Source organism: Mustela putorius, unplaced genomic scaffold (assembly GCF_011764305.1).
Source record: "Mustela putorius furo isolate JIRA1106 unplaced genomic scaffold, ASM1176430v1.1 tig00003845_pilon_pilon_pilon, whole genome shotgun sequence".
Classification (NCBI taxonomy): Eukaryota; Metazoa; Chordata; class Mammalia; order Carnivora; family Mustelidae; genus Mustela; species Mustela putorius.
Genome location: NW_025421998.1, coordinates 53,239,104 through 53,262,265, shown reverse-complemented (window position 1 = coordinate 53,262,265; position 23,162 = coordinate 53,239,104). Strand labels below are relative to the sequence as shown.

Here is a 23,162-nt window from a genome sequence, read left to right as displayed (position 1 = left end):
GTCTTTCTTGGTCTCTCTCTGCCACTGGCATTAGTGCCTGGCACAAAGTAGGTAATAGGTGTTCGATGAGTGGAGACTCAAAACTCAACCTATTAGCCTTTGCTATTGTTAAGTCCTACAGCAAATTAATGTTCAGAAATAAAAAAGGTAGTTTCATGGAAACTATTGGTACAAATCTTCATACAGCATTAAATGTGTATACATTTAAGCCTCACTATAATCTCTTATGGTTTTTCCTAAAGCATCCTTAAAAACAAAAGTTGTATTTTGAAGTTTTAACACTTTTTTTTTTCCCTCAAAGATTTTATTTATTTGTCAGAGAGTGAGTGAGCATGTATGCAGAGCAGGGGGAGCAGCAGGCAGAGGGAGAAGCAGGCTTGCTGCTAAGCAGGGAGCCCAATGCCAGACTCCATCCCAGGACCTTGGGCTCATGACTTGAGCTGAAGGCAGATACGTAACAGACTAAGCCACACAGACATTCCTTAAGTTTTAACTTCTTAATCCGATCCAAATGTTATGATATATATCTATATAAATGTATTTTTTATTAAAATATAGGGAACATCAGGGCACTTGGGTGGAGCAGTTGGCTCAGGTCATTCCCTCAGGGTTGTGGGACTAGACCCTAGGTTGGGCTCCATGTTCAGTGTGAAGTCTGCTTAAGTTTTTCTCTCCCTCTCCCTCTGCCCCAACTTTCAAATAAATAATCTCTTAAAATAGATATAGGGAACAAAAAACCCTATGAATTATGTTTACATTGATTAAACAAAAATTTTAAACAATGCCAGCTATACAAAGGGAGTATTGTTAGTTGCAGGTAATGCAGCTATTGTTTCCCTGAATAAAATTTTTTACTATATTTTTCATAGAATATTTCATATATAAGGTTACGTGAAAATTTTGTTGACAGTTACCCAATTTTCCTGGTTGACTTAGCTAAGCAATGTACAATGTACTTAAGGCTTCAGTATCTGAACTTGATTGTGGGCAGCTTTTCTGTTTAAAAAGAACAGATTTTTATGCCCGTATGGTCTAATACATGTACTGCTAATTCAAAACCTTATTGTAAATAGTTGACTATATGTGCATGCATACACAAATTGCTTTTCTGGGCCAAGTATACTTTTTTTTTCAGGAAAAATTATCCAAGCCTTATCCAAACTATTACCTTAGACAAAAATAGAGGTTTACAAGATCTATCTTCTTTGCTCTCTTCCCCTCTCCTTTTATTTGTACTTGAGATTACTTGCAGGTATCCAGAAATAATTACTTCATTGCCACCTGCTACTAGGAGAACATGGCCGAAGATGTTAGTTAGCAAATCTGAAAAGAATGAAAATACATACCTTAAAAACCCTGCTACACAATTTCAAGTTGATTGTGTGTATATTAAACAGATATTATTGCTTGGGCAATTAAGATAGTTACCACGATTCATGTATTCAGGAATAAACTCCTTTGTGTTTCTTGCACACACCTTAAGTCCTGCACGCCTTAAGAATCTGAACTTTTAAATATACTAAGCAAATGATACTATCTTTTCCCTGCCTTGAGGTTATCCTCACCAACAGCACTGTGAACCATACCATATTACAGTACAGTCTTGTTCTTAGCACTGCTTCCACTTTCCCAGCTTATTATACCAATGGTTTCATGTCCACAATCTAGGAAAGTAAAAAGCATTACTTCGTGGTCTTTTCTGCTGTTCAGTCTTGTTCATAGTTATATGGTTGAAGTTCCTAGAAGGCCCAAGAATCAAACCAGTAATATATTATTAAAAAAAAAACAAACAGTAAAATTTTTATCTCTCTCCATTATCACCTCTTTTATGTAGTATTATCCTAGCTTCCAAATGTGAACTTTTCTGGTAATTCGATCATCTTTCATTTTGATACAAATTTTTTGAAAAATTTCTTACTGGTATTGTTTGGAAGAACAGCATACATTTAAGTTGATTCAGTCATTGTTATGAGTACATACTACACTATACGAAGTTGTGACATAAACATACCATTACCTTAGGGCTTTCCTGTACAAGGCAATCTCCCCATACACTATTTAGCTCTCAATTACTAGAAATGTAAAAAGATTATTTGTGGGGTCTTCTGCGAGTCGGGGTACTTCCCCTGCTGCCTAATATCCCCAGCCCCTCATGTGGCTGTATCATCTAATCTGGCTTGGGCTTGGAAATCTGATAAATGAACTTGTTACAGTAATGTATTCACTATGTTAGCAAGGTTCTTCATGAGATTTGCTGGGCTCTCCCCTGAGGAAAAGACAACAGCTTTTGCTTACAGATTTTTGTGGCATTTATGTGGTACACTCTGCTTCTTAGTGTTTCTGTGAGCCTAAATAATATTTTAATTATCTTTTCATTTTTAGCTCTTCCTACAATTTCCTAACATTTATTGCTTAAAAATATTTAAGTAAAAAATGTCCCTAAATCAAATTTTAATTTCCATAAATGTCTAGAGCAATGGCTACAAATTAACATGAAATCTGCATTGGTGTTCTTTGGCAGTATGTTCAGAGAAATGGTGACCAGATCTTAATACCAGGAATTATGAAGAGTTGCCAATACGTTTTCTAGTGAGAAGCACTTACTTCCTAGTGTTCATCGTGATAAGAAGATTGATACTTCAAATAATTTATTGCTGCTTTATAGTATACATAATTAAATGAAGAAACATGTTAAACTCAAGGGAATTTTTAATAGTTACTTGCAATTGTTATTGCAGGCAACAACTTGTACATGATTTTATTTCCAAATCCACAAAAAACAAATTTTATACAAATCAGCACTGTAAAAATGTCAATTACAGCCCCAGAGGCTTTGCTGGCAGAATAATTGTCTAAATTCTAGGATATGGGAAACAGGTTTTTTCTGGATTCATCTTTTTCTTTTTTTTTTCTTTTTTTTTTTTTTTTACAAAAAAAATTTACAAGTGAAATGTTACTACAAAACTTTTTATAAGGAATTTTTGTAAAACATTTACATTTTACCATCAACTATTTCTGTTTTAAAATCATTATGTAGATTTAATACCCTATGCTGCACATCAATTTATGTGGGATGACAACTTAGTGACATGCATAAAAAAACACCACAAGGCATTAAAATGAAGACTTAAATACAAATATTGTTGCAATAAAACAGTTATAAAATTGAAAAATAGGACCTAAACATCATGCTTATCTAAGTTTGACAAATTAACTTTTTCTCCTAGATTACACACTTTTATTACTGCTCTCATGAGAGTGTGATAAATAATGACTTAACATCGAGTTCTAATGTAATCAGCAACACATACACAAACCTAACCAAAGAAAGTATACTGTAAGAAAAAACTATTCTAACACTGGAGTTCTACCATGATAAATACATAGCTTTGCACTGATAATTACAATAAAGAAAAGTTTTATAATGGTGGCAAAGGGAATGAACAGTGAAATGCCATTAAATATGACTCTACTGCACATCTGTGCCCTATTACTTATAACAGCTATATCCCACTGAGTCAAATAAAGGACACTGAAATTTACGATTCTTATAAGACAGAAAAGTGGATTCAGAATGGTATGCAGAACAGACTGTCAAAATATTTCTAATTTCAGTGGTGAAATGTGCACCTGCTAACACAAATTAATATATTTTATATGCTATAAAGCTATCCAGATTCAGTTTGTTAAATTTATAATAGGCCTCATTGTTGATTAAAAAATAACTTCCATTTTTGATGAGCATACACAGGTATGCATTAAAACTGGTTCTTGGAATAATGGTGCAGAGAGCTCATACTTGGTATTAACAACAACAGAAAGTGTCACTTTGAGGAAACATGATTCTAACATTAGGAAAGTTTCTTTGCATAAAAAAATTTATAGCACTGATTGTGTAGCATAATGATAGATAAAATATATATTTGATGTTTCAGCTCCTATATAATAAAATTAAAATTAACACTACCAAATGCTCCTCTGTACCAAACAAAACAACAAACTGATTCTGATGTTTTAAAGCCAGATACATCAGTTGTTAAGAGTACATTAAATAAAATATACAAAACAATTTACAAAATCCAACTAAAATTTAAAGACTTTGTTACAAGTCTACAAAAGCTTTAAGAAACTTGAAATTTATAACCACAGTGTAAAAATTTTTTTCCTTTAATCTCAAAGCTTTTTATACAAACTGAAAGCACAAAAGACCTTCAGTTTTATATAACGCTACAAAGGGCTGGCCTAAAGTGTACATAGTGTAAACAGTGATCATTACAGTATTTCTCCTTCATCAAAAATACAAGAAACATCACAATTTTGGAAGAAAATTCGCATGAGTAGTACTTTTCCTGAAATAATAGAGAATGCACAAGAAAACACGTACCTTTATTCAAACGGTCCCCAAACTAATAATGTTAATAAACCAGGCAGTTAAAAATTTTAGTTTTCAAATGGTCAATTCCAATTCCATTATGCTTCCACGTAAATACATTTTTAAAGTCAGAGATATTTTACTAATACTTAAGCTGTTGGTATAATTCAAATTTTTTTCATAAGACTTTTGGCCATCTTTCCTATAAGACCCTTGCATAAACAATACATTTTTTTCCTTTAGTCACTTATTGGAACATTATTCTGATTTTTAAAAAATAACTTGCTTCATAATATCACATTGTTATGTGTTTGTTAGGCTGTCTTTTTAGGGAGAACTCAGTTATCGGCATAACATAAATACATATCTATGTTATAAATTAGTAACCAGCCTTCTAACACAGTTCTAGAAATAAATGAGGTTGGCTAAATTTTAGTAGAGAGGAAAATGGAAATCGTAATGTAGTTAAAAGATAATTTTCTGCTGGCCTTAAAAAAAGGTGTGATAATTCCTTCTTTGGCTACCAAGTCAAAGCATAAAGAATTCTGCACATTGTCAACATAACTCATATTTACAGAATATGAAACTACAGAATGATTTATACTCTATGCAAATATTTCCAATATAAACATTTAAAATGAATTTTGTGGTTCAACCTAGGGTTAGGAATATAACCAATCCTAACTTCAAAACCTTACATGTTAAGTTGCCTCCTTTTATTTTTCTGAAGCTATTATGAGTTGTTTTAACCACCCTCCCCACCCCAGTATTTTCCTAAGGTTTCAATCTAAAATTTAACCTAAAGTTTAGCTCTATGTTCTTCTTGGGTCTCCAAAAGGAGAAAGTAATTGGACTTCACTGATTGTCTGCATACACACTACTATAATGTAGTGGTAATAAAGATCTGAGCTGCATCTCAGATTACTTTTTGGAACTTACCTAATTCAACTGTTGAAGAATTTCTAACATTTAGAAAAGACGGCCAAAACTATTTTCAGTTAATTTTCCAAAAACAAGCTAAGGAAATAAAGTATTATCCCTATCATCAGTTAGCTATCTGTTTTCTGTGCTACAGGGAAAAAAAAATACATAAGATTATTACTGACCAAATTTTTAACAAAGTACTTCCAAAGAAAACAAGTCCAATTAAGGTCCAGCCTGCAAACTACTGAGGTCTGTCTTTTTTAAACATGTTAACACATGATGTTAAAAGAGGGGGAAGATTCAGTTTAAGGATTATATGATCCTATTTCCAAGTAACTACAACTTATAATATGGAGGAAATACTTTTCTATCTGTTTCCAGTACATCAGTTTGCTTTTTGTATTTTTAAAAATTCAACACTTCACATGTTGACCCAGAATCCTGGAATACTTAAAGATGCCAAGAATGAAAACATGATTTCCTACTCTGTAATCCACTTGACCAGCCCATTTCCAGATTTTCAAAGGTGTGTAAACTTAAGTGCAGCACTAGAGGTCTCTGTTATAAATAACTTTTTAGAATTCTTCCATGTTGGTTGAAACATTGGGAGTTGCTGGATTTGAATCTTGAGAAATGGCTGCAACTGTGACAATTCTTGGGGAGCCAAGCACCTCTGTAACAGATGAGTCCAGTTCTCCCGAGGTAACAATGGCAAGAGCTGTCCCACCACCTTTCTTATTCTGGTGCGTTTTGACATGTTTGGAGAGATGATCACTCCGCATAAACCTTTTGGAACATTCTGGGCATTCAAATCTCTTTTCACCTAAACAACAACAAAAAAAAATAGTAAATGAAGTCATACACATTTTACTTAAATGAAAAAATTTTAAATAGTATCTCTTCAGAGCATATTATACTTTTAACTTTTGACTACTGCAAAATACCTTCTTTCTGTTTTTATTTTAAAATGGCATCAAACAAAGGGCACTTGGGTGGCACAGTCAGTTAAGCATCCACTCTTGGTTTTGGCTCAGGTTGTGAGATCAAGCACCTGATCTGGTCCTGAGCTCAGCGTAGAGTCTGTTTAAGTTTCTCTCTCCCTCTCCTCACTCTGCTCCCTGTTCGCTCTCTAATAAATAAATCTTCAAAAAAATAAACAAGCAGTTTATTATCGAACAAGCAATGTGGTAAAGGAGAACGAGCATGTGATTGGGAATAAATGACCTGAGTTAAAGTCCTGATTCTGCTAAGGCCTACAAGTAAAAGCTGGAGAAAGTTAAGTAACCACTCAGTTTCCCCATCTATGAAATATGAGGATTTCTAATAGACGATCCCTGGTGTAACAATATATAATGTTCAAGGTTTAAGTCCACTTTTCCTTAAAAACTAAGTCTCCATTTTAATTATAATGCCTAGAGGCATAAACTACCTTAGAACTACTTAAAATAAAATCAGTTAATAATGTAATAGTGTACTGAGTTTCTTGAGAAGCAAATATTCTAGTTCAGATTTAATAGAGTTTTGAGGTCTCACCGAACAAGGCTGTTAGGTTCTTGTATACAAAGTGATCCTTAAATATGCTCTCCTTAAGATGTAAGATAGTTCCACTGGAACTATCTGGAACTATTCTGGAATAAAAACTAAATGTTAACTATAAAGAAAAAAATGCATTTCACTTCTGTGTTTAACAGGTCGAGTGCACAAAAATTTGGTTAAGTGGTATACCATCATGTGCACAACTGATCAACTATGTTCTTTAGTCCTTCCCTCTAAAACTTGTTATTTAAGAGAAAGAAATGTTTTTCAAGTCTGACAATAGAATTCCAAACATAAGAAAATTCAGTTTGGCTGACTTCTTTTCTTTACTTCACCCTGCTTTCGACTTATCAGCAGAAAATCTGTAGGCTCAACTCTATCCATATCAGATAACCCACCATCTTCTTTGTTTGCTTTTATTTAAAAAAAAATTACACTGACAATATTTGATTAAACTTCTCTCTTTCAGTCTTGAAAAATTAAATGGAAGGATAAATACATGGTTTAGGCAAAATTCTCAAAAATGTTTGCATTTTCTGAATGCTGATACTTAGACAAGGGCAAAAAACGAATAAATGTTGGTTTAAGGTTAAGACTGATCTTGAAGTCCTCTGACCTTTTAAGTCTCCCATTTTATTTCCAAAGAAAAATTCACAGCTTACAAATTTTAAAGCTAAAAGAAATCTTAAAGATCTTATTTTACATTTTTCATTTTATAAATGAGTAAGCTGAAGCTTAGAAATCAATTAATCTTCTTGGGAATCATACAACTTATTAATGTCACAGCAGGATTCAAGGCACTGTACTTTTGGTTTAGGCTTTTTATGCTAATCATCAAAGTGCAATTAGAGACCTCTTTTCTTTTATTACAGCAATAGCCAAGAATAATCAGAAAAAACTCAGATGGCGATGGCTGGAAGACACCAGATCATTTAGTAAGCACTGAATCAACTGGGTGATCAACCTGTACATAGCAGCATAGAAGTAAGTCTTCGTTAGCTGTAATGTTCACGAGTTCAATCATTTTGAACAAATACTTCTGCAACATCTACAATGTACCAGTCACTAGTGATACAAAAATGAACAAGTGAGAGTCTGACACTTTAAGATTCTATTATCTTGAGATAGTCATTTGCAACCATGCGGAGCTACCAGTACCAATTAAAAAATTCAAGTCCATGAGAGACTATGGACTCTAAGAAACAAACTGAGGGTTTTGGGGGAGAGGTTAGGGGGGTGGGTGAGCCTGGTGGTGGGTATTAAGGAGGGCACATACTGCATGGAGCACTGGGTGTGGTGCATAAACAACGAATTCTGGAACACACACACACAAAATTAAATTAAATTAAATTTTAAAAATATTCAAGTCCCAGCCAATCTAATGACAAACTGTATGGGATATCATTGTGACATGGTTTGTATGTGGACCTTTTAGTCTGCCTACTCCTAAGCTATGGGTGTCAGTTAATTTTAAGTAATAAAAGTTGGCTAGAATCTTAAATTAAGTAAATTACATTGCACAATTAAACTAACATTAGGGAAATGACATTTCAGTTTGCTGCCCTTTTCCATATTGAAGTATTGTTTTCTGTAGTGTCAGACAATTTCTAAATTTCTTACTGTTAGCAAACTGGTCAGAATTCTTATGCTAATAGACTACAGTATCTTCCTTGTATAATTATCTTAATTATTTTATAATTATTCTCAGGAGGTTAATATTTCTGTAATTAGTATAACTAATTATTGAAACTTGGTATTAGTTACTTATGATAAGCAGGAATGGCCCCCAAAGATGTTGATGCCTGAATGCTTGGAATTTAAGAATATGTTTTATTACATGGCAAAAGCGATGTAACGAAGATTACAGATGTTAACACAGAGAGATTACTCTGATTTATCTGAGTGGGCCCAATCTAATCACAGGAGCTCCAAACAGCTGGGTTTTCTTCAGCTGTAGTCAATCAGAGTTGCAGCAGGAAAAATCAGAGAGATTAGAATCAGAAGGGACTTTATCTGCTATTGCTGGGAAGGTGTCCCATGGAGAATATGACAAAAAATACAGACAGTTTCCAGGAACAAACAGTAGCCCCCAGAAGAAAGCCAGAACAGAAATAGGGACCTGTGTCCTACAACAGCAAAAACAATTTGGTTGACAGAGTTGATGAGTTTGGAAGCAGATTCTCCCCTAAAGCCTTTGATAAGGGATAGCCAGTTGACACCTTGATTTTGACTTTGTGAGATGCTAAGTGGAGGACCCAGAGCTAGCCTACTCAGACTTTTGACTTAAAGAAACTGTGATCTAATAAATGTGTGCTCTTTTAGGCTGTTAAATCTGAGATAGTTCGTTTTGGCAGCAATAGAAAACTAAATGTTATATAAGCTATAATCCTGAAAAAATTAAGGCCTAATAAGATAGTAAGTGATAACTGATTTTATTACATGATCCAAAATCTATGAAGTATCTTCATTACAAGTATCCAAAGCAAAATACCAAATTTTACTTCTATTAGAAAATATCCAGAACATAACCCAAACTCTGGTTTAACAAAATGAGTATAGAAAAAAAGAACTGCTTGGGGTGCCTGGGTAGCACAGTCGGTTAAACATCTGACTCTTGGTTTCAGCTCAAGTCATGATCTCAGGGTTGTGGGACTGAGTCCCAAGTCAGGCTCCATGCTCAGCATGGAGTCCGCTTGAGATTCTCTCTCCCTCCTCCCTCCACCCTTCCCACTCATGCACATGCTCTCTCTCTCTCTTAAATAATAAAGAAACAAACAAATAAACCTATCTTTTAAAAAAAGAATTGCTACTTTGACCTAGGTTATTAAGAGAATGCCTTGTTATATTACATGACTATTAAAATATAGTGGTCTTTTAAAAGGACCTAAGTAGAAGATTCCTATTTAGAAATTATATTCAATTATTTCCTAGAGTAAGAGTAATTTCTCTCAGAAAAAGCTGCTGAGATTTTCAATGGAATCTTAGATCTGAATAAATGCAATAAATCAGATCTTTTAAGCTTTTTTTTTTTTTGAAGTACCATCAAGAGCCAACTATCTTGCTGTCACAATCTGTTTTCAAAATGTTGCCCTCAAATCAAGCTAATAAAATGCATAGAACATACTTTATGAATTAATGTTATTTCTGTCATGATAACATACTTATAAATCAAAACTCACAATTTAAAATTGATTTCAGGAGCAGACTAAGTGACTATGTTAGTTTCCCTCGGCTTTTGTATGACAGTAACACAAACTGGGTGGCTTCGAACAATAGATATTTATTCTCTCACAGTTCTGGATGCTAGATGTCCAAAAGGAAGGTGTCAGTAGGACGATGCTCCCTTCAAAGACTGTATATAGAAGAGTCTTTCCATGCCTCGTCCCAGTTTTGGTGACTTTTGGCAATCCTTGGCATTCAGTGGCTTGCAGCTGGATCTCCCCAATCTCTGCCATTGTCTTCACATGGCCTTTCACCCTATGTTTCTGTGTATTCTTCCCTTCTCACAAAGATACCAGTCATTGGATTTAGAACCCAGTAGGTCCTAAATGTTAAGTGGGTTCTAAATCTTAAGCAGTAGGCATGGTATGACATCATCTTTAATTTAATCTGCAAAAAACCTATTTCCAAATAAAGTCTTATTCACCAGTGATTAGCATTTGGACATCTCTAAGAGAGACAATTTAACTCTACAGGGATACTGTTAAATGTCTAGCATTTGATATAGCTAAGTAAAAAACATACCCCTTGGCTTATGAATAACTTTTACCATATATCCATGTGTAGCATATACAGCAGACCTTGGAACAACAAGGTGTTGGAAGCATGAACCCTCGTATCTGCACAGTTGAAAATTTGTGCATAACTTTTCACTGCCCCCAAACTTAGCTACTAATAGCCTATTGTTGAGTGGAATCCTTACCAACAGCACAGTCAACTAACAAATATTTGTGTTATATATATTATATATAGTATTCTGACAATAAAGTAAATTAGAGAAAAGAAAACATAACTAAGAAAAGAGGGAAGAGAAAATCCATTTGCAGAACTTTAAGTATTTAAAAAAAAAAATCCATGTATTAATGGACCTGCACAGTTCAAACCTGTACCGTTCAAGGGTCAACTATTTACAAATTTTTAGTAACAATAACAACTTTCATAACCCACATTAAAGGAGTAATTTTTTGATTTGTTCTGAGAAGTCTAGTTATTCAAACTGGGAGACTTACTGGGTGCCTCAAACCCTCTCCTCCAACACTTTCAACTTATTAGTCCATCTTGGACACCTGTTTTAACATACACAGCTTAGAATATCTAAATGAATCTTTTCATGAGTATCCTCAATTCTATCTTTACCTGTGGATAAAAGTAAATTAAAAGGGGGAGCAATGATAATTTCCAAGAAGTCACACAGCTTAAATTTTCTTGAAGTGGAAGAACTGGGAGTAAAGGGAGGCTGAGTGGGAAGGGCAATGGAATTAAGAGTTGAATATTTTTAAATAATCTCTACCCAAAACAAGGCTCAAACTTAGAACCCCAAGATCAAGAGTCACATATTCCACCAACAGAGCTAGCCAGGTGTCCCAACAAGATAAAACGCTTCAAAGTATAGGGATAGAGGGAACATTCCTGAATTTCATCAAATCTATCTATGAAAGACCCACAGCAAATATCATCCTCAATGGGAAAAAGCTTGCGTCCTTCCCACTGAGATCAGGAACACAACAAGGATGCCCACTTTCACCACTCTTGTTCAACATAGTATTAGAAGTCCTAGCAACAGCAATCAGAAAACAAAGGGAAATAAAAGGTATCCAAATTAGTAATGAAGAAGTCAAATTCTCTCTCTTTGCAGATGACATGATTCTTTATATGGAAAACCCAAAAGACTCCACCCCAAACTACTAGAATTCATACAGCAATTCAGCAACGTGGCAGGATACAAAGTCAATGTACAGAAATCAGTGGCTTTCTTATACACTAACAATGAAAATACAGAAAGGGAAATTAAGAGAATCGATTCCATTTACTATAGCACCAAGAACCATTAAGATAGCTGGGAATAAACTACAGAACACTCATGAAAGAAATTGAAGAAGACACAAAAAGATGGAAGACCATTCCATGCTCTTGGATCGGAAGAATAAACATTGTTAAAATGTCTATACTGCCTAGAGCAATCTATACTTTTAATGCTATTCCGATCAAAATTCCACCAGTATTCTTCAAAGAGCTGGAGCAAATAATCCTAAAATTTGTATGGAATCAGAAGAGACCCCGAATCGCTAAGGAAATGTTGAAAAACAAAAATAAAACTGGCGGCATCATGTTACCTGATTTCAAGCTTTACTACAAAGCTGTGATCACCAAGACAGCATGGTACTGGCATAAAAACAGACACATAGACCAGTGGAACAGAGTAGAGAGCCTAGATATGGACCCTCAACTCTATGGTCAATTAATCTTCGACAAAACAGGAAAAAATATACAGTGGAAAAAAGACAGTCTCTTCAATAAATGGTGCTGGGAAAACTGGGCAGATGTATGTAGAATGAAACTCTACCATTCTCTTACACTGTACACAAAGATAAACTCAAAATGGATAAAAGACCTCAACGTGAGACAGGAATCCATCAGAATCCTAGAGGAGAATATAGGCAGTAATTTCTTCGATATCAGCCACAGCAACTTCTTTCAAGATAGATCTCCAAAGGCAAAGGAAACAAAGGTGAAGATGAACTTTTGGGACTTCATCAAAATCAAAAGCTTCTGCACAGCAAAGGAAACAGTCAAGAAAACAAAGAGGCAATCCACAGAATGGGAGAAGATATTTGCAAATGACAGTACAGACAAAAGGTTGATATCTAGGATCTATAATGAACTCCTCAAACTCAACACACACAAAACAGGCAATCATATCAAAAAATGGGCAGAAGATATGGACAGACACTTCTCCAATAAAGACATACAAATGGCTATCAGACACATGAAAAAATGTTCATCATCACTAGCCATCAGGGAGATTCAAATTAAAACTACATTGAGATATCACCTTACACCAGTTAGAATGGCCAAAATTAGCAAGACAGGAAACAACATGTGTTGGAGAGGATGTGGAGAAAGGGGAACCCTCTTACACTGTTGGTGGGAATGCAAGTTGGTGCAGCCTCTTTGGAGAACAGTGTGGAGATTCCTCAAGAAATTAAAAATAGAACTTCCCTATGACCCTGCAATTGCACTCCTGGGTATTTACCCCAAAGATACAGATGTAGTGAAAAGAAGGGCCATATGTACCTCAATGTTTATAGCAGCAATGGCCACGGTCGCCAAACTGTGGAAAGAACCAAGATGCCCTTCAACGGATGAATGGATAAGGAAGATGTGGTCCATATACACTATGGAGTATTATGCCTCCATCAGAAAGGACGAATACCCAACTTTTGTAGCAATGTGGACGGGACTGGAAGAGATTATGCTGAGTGAAATAAGTCAAGCAGAGAGAGTCAATTATGATATGGTTTCACTCATTTGTGGAGCATAACAAAAAACATGGAGGACATGGGGAGTTAGAGAGAAGGGGGTTGGGGTAAATTGGAAGGGGAGGTGAATCATGAGAGACTATGGACTCTGAAAAACAATCTGAGGGGTTTGAAGTGGTGGGGGGGTGGGAGGTTGGGGTACCAGGTGATGGGTATTATAGAGGGCACGGACTGCATGGAGCACTGGGTGTAGTGAAAAAATAATGATACTGTTATGCTGAAAATAAATAAATTTTAAAAAAATTTAAAAAAAGAAGGAAAAAAAAGATTTAGATAATTATTAAAATAATGAGGAATTTGACCAAAAAAATAGGAATACAATGCTATTCTGATTGACGGGCTGGATTAGAGAGTATGACTTTACAAGGACATCAATTTGCATAATGACTAATTTTTCATTTCCTTCCTTCACTATCTAGTTGAATATAGAAATCATTTCATCAATTTTATCATGAAGCCTTTTTAAAAAGCAATCTCACGGGGCACCTGGGTGGCTCAGTGGGTTAAAGCCTCTGCCTTCAGCTCAGGTCATGGTCCTAGGGTCCTGGGATCGAGCCCCGCATCGGGCTCTCTGCTCAGCAGAGAGCCTGCTTCTCCTCTTTCTCTGCCTGCCTCACTGCCTACTTGTGATCTCTGTCTGTCAAATAAATAAATAAATAAATAATCTTAAAAAAAAAAAGCAATCCCACCTACTCTAATAGTTTTAACTATGATCTATAAATGGATAATGGCATCAAGATCCAGATTCCTAAATTCAACTGCAAATTCCACACTCCTTAGGTGTGCCATACACATCATTCAACATGTTACAAACAAAATTCATCACTGTTTATTAAAGGAAAATGGCTGAATCTTGATTAGAACAGCAAATTTTATGCTATTTTAACTTTCCTAATTCCATTTTAAATTCTCCAGAAGGCTAGCAGCTACCAAACATAACAGAATGGAGTTGGAATGCTTTCAAAACCTCATGTCCAAGGAATTATCATTATGGGATCTGTCTTGTGGTTCTTCAGAAGACCTCACTTAAAAGACTATTTTACCGAATCTGACTTGGAGGCAGCCCAATGTGAAAGTCTTTTTCCAGGGACAGAAAGGAATATGTGTTTGTCTAAGACAACTGTAGTAAGTGTTTTTAACTTCATGGATGCCCAGGGCAATGGATAATATTTGGGACAAAAAAATAAAAAGACTAAACAAAAAGCTTAAAAGGAAAAACTGGGAGATAAAATATCCATAGTGGCTTTACAAAGTTCTGGCATACTCCCTGGAATCTAGATGACCACATATATGCTTTAAAGCTATGAACATGCCCAGGAAAGATTTGAGAAGCCTCAAACTCTCGTGTGTGTTTAACGGTTGAGAGTGTGCATAGGCAGGAAGTGAAGGCTAAGGCAGAGTTGACAATTGTCCAAGTGCTGCCAGGCATTCCAACATAAACACAAAACCTCTCAGCAAGAGGGAGAGATTTACTGATCCAAGATATTTAAGACTATCTGCAGAATATTTAAGAATATTTGCAGACAGGATAGCTGAATACATCCCAAACTGATGAAAAACAATGTACACATCTAAGAAGCTCAATAAACGCCAAGTAGGTTAAATGCAATGAGATTAACACTGAGACTTATAAACTGCTTAAAGTCAAAACCAAAGAGAATCTACAAACACCAAGAGAAGTGATACATCACCTATGAGGGACTGTCAGAGAATAGCACCTGATTTTTTACTGAAGCTCACAGAGGCCAGAAGCAGTGGGATGATACAAGATGAAAGGAAAATCTTGTCAACCAAGAATTCTACATACAGCAAAACTATCTTTCAAAAATGAATAGGGGTACCTCAGTGGTTCAGTCAGTTGTGTGTTTAACTCTTGATTTGGCTCAGGTTGTGATCTCAGTATCATGGGATTGAGCCTTTATTGGGCTTCTCACTTGGCAGGGAGTCTGCTGGAGATTCTCTCTCTCCTTTTGCCCCTACACCCAGTGCCTGCTCGCGCGCGCGCTCTCTCTCTCTCTCTCTCATAAATAAATAATCTTTTAAAAAGATGAGAAATTCAGACATTCCCAGATTAATAAAAATGTTAAGAATTTACTGCTAGCAGATTTGTACCTAGATTATTTTAAGATGTGAATTGTAATCCCCAAAGCAGGCAACTAGTAAGAAAATATTATATTATTATTATAGAAAAACAAGGGGATTAAAATAACACACAAGGAATATTTAACACCAAATGCTAGTAACAGAGAAATAACCGAATAAAAAGAAAACACCTAGAAAACAAATATGAAAATAGTGTAAGTCCTCATCAGTAACTGCATTAAATGTGAATGTATTGAATGTTCCAATTAAAAAGCAGAGGCTACCAGAATGAATTATAGAAAAATATGATCCAATTATACATTGTCTAAAAGAGGCTCACTTTAAACTCATCAAGAATAGGCATAACAGGGACGCCTGGGTGGCTCAGTTGGTTAAGCAGCTGCCTTCAGCTCAGGTCATGATCCCAGCGTCCTGGGATCGAGTCCCACATCGGGCTCCTTGCTCCGCAGGGAGCCTGCTTCTCCCTCTGACTCTGCCTTCCACTCTGTCTGCCTGTGCTCGCTCTCTCTCTCTGACAAATAAATAAATAAATAATCTTTAAAAAAAAAAAAAAAAGAAAAAAAAAAAAGAATAGGCATAACAGGATGGAAAAAAGAAACACCATGCAAAAAAGAGCTGAAATAGTTATATTAATAACAGACCAATATGATAAAAATAGTTACTATAGACAAAAACACTTTGCAATGATGAAGACTCACTCCATCATGAAAACATAGCAATTATAAACATATATGCATCTAACAACAGAGCCACCCAAAAAACAACCACGAGAAACAAAACTGAGAGAACTGAAGGAAGGTAGACAATTCTACAATATACTTATCCTTCTCCTGTAATCTCCATTTCAACTGATAGTAGTTATCACTGGTACCTACTATTTCTTTTCTCCCGTTTAAAAAATCACCAGTCCTGTCAATTTTATTAACATTATCATTTCTTGATCTGGTTGCATATATTCTTACAATTTTTGTTCTAGTTAGGATCTCGACAACAATCACTGTTGTCCTTACTAAATGTTCTCAAAACTATTCCTTATAAATCTATTCTCCCTACAAATACCAAATGGTCTAAAATAAAAAGATGACCAATTTGATTAACTGCTGAAAACTGTCAGTGGTTCCCCATTTCTTAAGGCTGTGGAAAAAACAAAATTAAATAGCTCATAACATATAATGGTAACTGACTCCCACCTACCTTTTTTTTTTTTTTTTTTAAATCTATTGTCACAAATACTATGTATGGTTCTAAACACGTGTTTGGACATGCATGTCCTGACATATGATACCTTCTTTTTGTAGGAATTGGATTCTAGCTCAGAATAAGTTTTGACTCTGATCTACCTACCAGCCATGTAACTTTGGGCAACTTCTCTCTCCAATTCTCAGTTTCTTCATTTTTAACTAGGAATAACAGAGATACTTATTTTGTGTTACTGTTCAAAGGATTAAATGAGAAAATGAATGAAAAAAAAAACATTTAGAAAAATCCCTACACAATGAAAGGACTCAGAAATGTTAGCTGTGACTGTTATTGCCTGTCTGAATTTGTTCACTCTACTGCTCCCATGGCTCATTCTTACTCATCACTAATAACTCAACTTGTCTCAAGGAACTAAGTCTGGGCCTTAGTAAAAAAATCAATCAGCCTCCTAAGACTTCAGTGTAGGCTTTATTTATAAAATGACAGTGTTGCACAAAATCATTTTTAGGATTCCTCTGGCTCTAAATACTATTACCCTTGGAAGAGTTAAGAGAAGTGCTGTATGATACTGAGGCATATGCAGAAGGTTGGAAAGAAACTGGTTTTGGATTCTCAAATAAAACAAAACAAAACAAAAAACAAAAACAAAACAAAACAAAACAATCCCCTTTCTCCCTTTTCACATTAGAATGTCTCAAAAATGAATTTGTCTCTCATTTTAAAACAGGTTTTAACACTTAAAATAACAACTTATACAAAGTAAAATTATTATTTTTGGGACATGGCTCTATGAATTTTAACAAATGTATTAAATCATTTAGTCATCACCAAAACAAAAATATGAAAGTTGCTATCACTTCCAAAAATTCCTTCATGGTATCTCTTCATGGCTGAATTCTTTTTCCCTTATGCCTTAGACAATAATAATTATTCTCTGTCTCTATGGTTTTTTTTTTTTTAAAGATTTTATTTATTTGACAGACAGAGATCACAAGTAGACAGAGAGGCAGGCAGAGAAAGAGGAGGAAGCAGGCTCCCTGAGGAGCAGAGAGCCCGATGCGGGGCTCGATCCCAGAACCCTGGGATCAGGACCTGAGCCGAAGGCAGAGGATTTAACCCACTGAGCCACCCAGGTGCCCCATGGTTTTTATTTTTCCATAAACTGTCATATATGAATGGAATCATACAATAGATAACCTTTTGATGCTGGGATTGTTCACCAACACACCTGAATTTCATCATTGTGGTTGTAGATACTAATAATTAATTCCTCTAAGTTGGAGAGCAGTACTCTGTTGTATAGATATATGATGGTTCACCAACTGGCCCTGTACACAAAGGGAAAGGAGAAAATACCTCTTTTGGTAGGTGGAAATTTTAACTTGTAAGAAAGGGAATTTTAACTTACGAGAAAGGAAACTTACTTAAGAGGCTTGTTTTGAATAGCCACCAGATGAATATATCTCTATACCTACCTGCCAAATCTAAAAGTTTACACAGAGGTCTTAACTGGGTTCAGTTACATACACTGTCTAGACGATTTCAACATCTTTCTCTCTCAAGGCGTCATCCTAACATCTCCCATTATGGGAAAAGTGAGCAGAATATATATTCCAGGGACAGAGGAAGGGGTGAGAAGCCTTGGATTATCCAGATCCAACTTGCAGGTCAACCAGCAGTCAAGTCTGCTGGATTACCTCTTTCAGCAACATACCACAGTTCTTAACCATTCAACCAGTTGAAGAATATTTGGGTTGTTTCCAATTTGGGGTGATTATAAGTAAAATCTGCTATATATATATTCATTGCTTTTTGTGTGAATATAGTTTTTGTTTCTTTGGGGTGAATACTCAGGAGTGGATTGCTAGGTCATAAACTGAGTATATGTTCAACTTTTTTAAGAAAATTCCAAAACGTTTTCCAAAAATGCTGTGCTACTTTGCATTCCCACCAGCTTGGCATTCTTGCCAGTACTACTACTTTTTTTTCCCCCCTTAAAGATTTTATTTGACAGAGGAGAGAAAGAGATCACAAGAAGACAGAGAGAGGGAAAACAGGCTCCTTGCTGAGCAGAGCCCGATGTGGGGCTTGATTCTAGGACCCTGAGATCATGACCTGACCAAAGGCAGAGGCTTAACCCACTGAACCACCCAGGTGCCCCTTGCCAGTACTTCTAATTGTCAGGATTTTGGTGTCGTTTTTAATTTTGGCCATTTTAATAGATGTGTACTGATATTTTATTGCAATTTTAATTTGCATTCCTCAAATAAGGTGATACAAAGTACCTTTTCACATGCTAGTCAGATATATGTCCTCTTCTGTCCTCTTCAGTGAAATGTCCATATCCTCTGCCAATTTTTAAAAATTGGGTTGTTTACAAATTGCTGAGTTTGAGAGTATTTTATATATTCTGGATGAAAGTACACTGTCAGATATATTTTTTCATTCTCAGTTTGTGTCTTATTTTTTCATTTTCTTAACAGATCTTTAACAGTTCACGTATTTGTAGTTTTTATCGAGTCCAATTTATCAGTTTTTCTTTTCTGGACTGCACTTTTGGCGTTGTATTAAAAATTCTAGCATACCCAAGGTCACAAAGATTTTTATATTTTATTCAAAAAGTTTTATACTTTCAGGTTTTAGTCTGAGTAATTTTGAGTCAGCCTTTGTAAAAGATACAAGGTATGTAGCTCAAAGTTCTTTTCCTGCATGTGGCAATTCTTCCAAGCCATTTACTGAAGAGACTACTGTTTCTCCATAGAATTACTTTTGCATGATATGTATGTGAGTCAATTTCCGAATTCTCTATTTGGTCTTATCCATGTGTCCTTTTTTTCACCCAAACCTCTCAGCATTCTAATACTGTAGCTTTATAGGAAATCTTAAAATCATTGAGGGTCAATCAACTTTTTGTATTTCTTCAAAACTCCTTTGACATCCTGTTTTGCCTTTCATATAAATTTTATTATCGGCTTGCTAATTCTACAAAATACTGCTATAACTGTGAGAAGGACTACTATACTGGATCTCTATATATGTATCTGGGAGAAGGGATACCAAAACAATACTGGGAATCCACTAACATGGTATATGTCTACATGAATGTAAGTCATCCTTAATTCTCTCACCAATATTTAGTTTTCAGTATACATCTTACATATATCTTGTTAGAGTCCCAGCAAAGTGTTTTATTCTTTTCATCCTATTAAAAATGACACTATTAAGCTACTCGTATCCAGTTGCTCACTGCTAGCATAGAGTAAAACAATTCATTGTGTACAATAACCTTGTATTTTGCATTCTTGCAATATTGCAAACACTGATTAGTATGAACAGCTTTCTTGTAGATGCCAGGGTGTTCTTAAATAGACAACCAAGGTGTCTGCAAATAAAGACACTTATTTCTTTCATTATAATTTAGGTTGTGTCTTTTTTCTGCTTTATTGTACTAGGTAGGACTTCCAGGACCAGGGTTAAGACAGTGATGGCTTTGGTATCATGGTAATGAGGCCTCATAAAATAGTTAACAGGTATCCCTTCATTTATTCTCTAAAAAAGATTGTGCAAATGGGTATCATTATTACTTAATAAAGAATTTTTCAATAAAACTATTCTGAGCCTATGGTTTTTTTTATCCAAAGTTTTTCACTGAAAGTCAGTTTCTTTAATAGATATAGTACTATTGGCTAATTTGGTCGTTGAAGGAGTTGGTCCATTTCACCTAATTTCCCTAATTCAGAGTGTAGAGTTATTCATAGCATTCTTGTATTATTATATAGTCTAAAGACCCTAGTGATATTCCCCTCTTCCATTCCTGGCAGAGATTGACAAGTTTTCTTGACAGTCTAGTTAAAGACTAATTCTATCTTTTCTAAGAAAAATAGATTTTGAGGGGCGCCTGGGTGGCTCAGTGGGTTAAGCCGCTGCCTTCGGCTCGGGTCATGATCTCAGGGTCCTGGGATCGAGTCCTGCATCGGGCTCTCTGCTCAGCAGGAAGCCTGCTTCCTCCTCTCTCTCTCTCTCTCTCTCTGCCTGCCTCTCTGCCTACTTGTAATCTCTGTCTGTCAAATAAAATAAATAAAATCTTTAAAAAAAATAGATTTTGATTTGATTTTCTCTACTAGATTTTTCTATTTTCAATTTCATTTATTTGTCTTATTTATAGCTGCCTAACTTCCTTTTGGCATTTAGTTTGTTTTCTAGTACTTAAGATAGAAACTTATTCTACTTAAGAGTAAGTTTCTGCTGACTAAGGGATGCCTGGGTGGCTCAGCTGGTTAAGTGTCTGCCTTAGGCTCAGGTCATGATCCTGAGTCTTGCACTGGGCTCCATGCTCAGTGGGGAGCCTGCTTCTCCCTCTGCTTGTGCACTCTCTCTCTCCCCATCCCTGGCAAATAAATAAATAAAACTTATAAAAAAATTATTGACTAAAACCTTTGTTACTAATAAAAACACTGCCACAAATACCTCCAAGCACTGTCATACCTATAGCCCACAAATTTTGACACATATCTTCATTTAGTTGAAAATATTTTCTAATTTCCTTTAAGATATTCTCTTCTGACCCACAAGGTAAATCAGAAATGTGGTGGTTAATTTCCAAAATTTGGAACTCTCAGTTATTTTTGTCACTGACTTCTAGTTTAATTCTATTATGATCTGAGAATATACTTTGTATGTTTTCTTTTGTTAAGATGTAACATATAGCATAAACATGGTTTATCTTTGAGAGTACTTTGTTGCAGTTGGCTTGAGTACTCCATGAATGTCAAATGGGGCAAACTGATACTGTTCTATACCCTTTTTACTTTTCTGTCTACTTGTCATATCAATTACTAAGAAAAGAGTATCAAACTCTGCAAGAATACCTGTGGATTGTTTTATTTTATCTTTTAGTTCTGTCAATTCTTGCTTTATATATTTTAGGGCTCTGTGGTTAGGTACCTATTATAATTAGAATTGTTATAGCTTCATGTAAAGTGAGCCATTCCATTACAGAATGACTTGTCATAGCTAGTACTTTTCACTGTTCTTATGAAGTCTATTTTGCCTATTATAGTAACATAGTAAATGTGCTCGCTTCGGCAGCACATATATAGTAACATAGTAACTTCAGTTTTCTTTCAATTAGCCTTTGTATGTCATGTATTTTTTTCTACCCTTTAAAATTTATCCATATGATAATATTTAAAGTGGTTTTTTGGGTACACAATATATAATTTGTTCTTTTTAAATGCAATCCAACAACCTCTATCTTCTAATTGTTAGGTTTAGACCACTAACATTATATATAATTACTGATTTGATTAGATTTAAGTCTATTATTTTGTTTTCCATTTCTGTCCTGTTTTTCATTTTTGTTTTTTCCTTCTCTCCTTTCTTTTGGATTATTTGAATATTGTTTAGCATTCTGTTTTAATTTATTCCCCCTTCCCCCCTGAATCTCTGTATTTTTGGTACTTGATAAAGGAATTACAATATATATATATTGTAATTATATTTTAATTATATTACAATATTATACAGTAATTATATTTTAATATATATGTAATATATATTTTCACAGTACATATACACTGTGTTCTGTATTTTTACACTAAAATAAAGCTTTTCAACCATACGGGTTTCATTACTCTTCCTCCTTTACTCTGTATTTAACAAATATATTATATTTGCATAACATTGAAAATCTACCGCTACTTTAAATATATTTTTTAAAAGTTTAAGCACAGAAGCGCTTGGGTGGCTCAGTTGGTTGGACGACTGCCTTCAGCTCAGGTCATGATCCTGGAGTCCCATGATCGAGTCCTGCATGGGGCACCCAGCTCCATGGGGAGTCTACTTCTCCCTCTGACCTTCTCCTCGCTCATGCTCTCTCTCAGTCTCTCTCTCAAATAAATAAATAAAATCTTTAAAAAAAAATAAAAATAATAAAAATAAAAATTTAAGCACAGCAATAATAGCCTGCTGTATTTACACAGGTAGTTGCCATTTATTTTGTTCTTCCATATTAAATTCCCAATTTCCCTCTGGTATCATTTCCCTTCAGCCTAAAAAACTTTTTTAGCATTTCTTTTTCTTTTTCTTTTTTTTTTTTTTAAGATGTTATTTATTTATTTGACAGAGAGAGAGAGAGAGATTCCAAGTAGGCAGAGCAGCAGGCAGAGGGAGAGGTAGAAGCAGGCTCTCTGCTGACCGGGGAGCCTGATGCAGGGCTTGATCCCAGGATCCTGGGATCATGACCTGAGCTGAAGGTAGCCACCTAACCGCCTAAGCCGGTTTGGAGTAGATCTGATGACAAGAAATTCTGTTTCTCTTCATCTGAAAACCCTTTGTTTTGCCTTTCTTACTGAGGACACTTGCACTAGATATAAAATGCTGAGCTGGCAATTCTTTTCCTTTTCTGTCCTCCACAGTTTCTGAGGAGAAATGATTCATCATTCAAATTTGTATTCCTCTATACATAATGTGTCATTATCCTTAGGCTA

General features: G+C 35.2%; 1 protein-coding gene across 3 annotated transcripts in view; it reads right to left on the bottom strand.

Annotated features, from left to right (window-relative positions):
• Positions 1 to 2,691: 2,691 nt before the first annotated feature.
• Positions 2,692 to 23,162, bottom strand: part of SP4 (Sp4 transcription factor) — a 93,521-nt gene continuing 73,050 nt past the window's right edge. For 2 of the 3 annotated variants that reach the window (XM_004743366.3, XM_004743367.3), the window contains exon 6: positions 2,692 to 6,119. In XM_004743366.3, the coding sequence (XP_004743423.1) occupies positions 5,872 to 6,119 (248 nt within the window). In that variant the 3' untranslated portion in view covers positions 2,692 to 5,871. Of the gene's footprint in view, positions 6,120 to 17,902; positions 18,003 to 23,162 lie in introns of all 3 variants that reach the window. The other variant, XM_045062768.1, reaches the window with a different exon arrangement.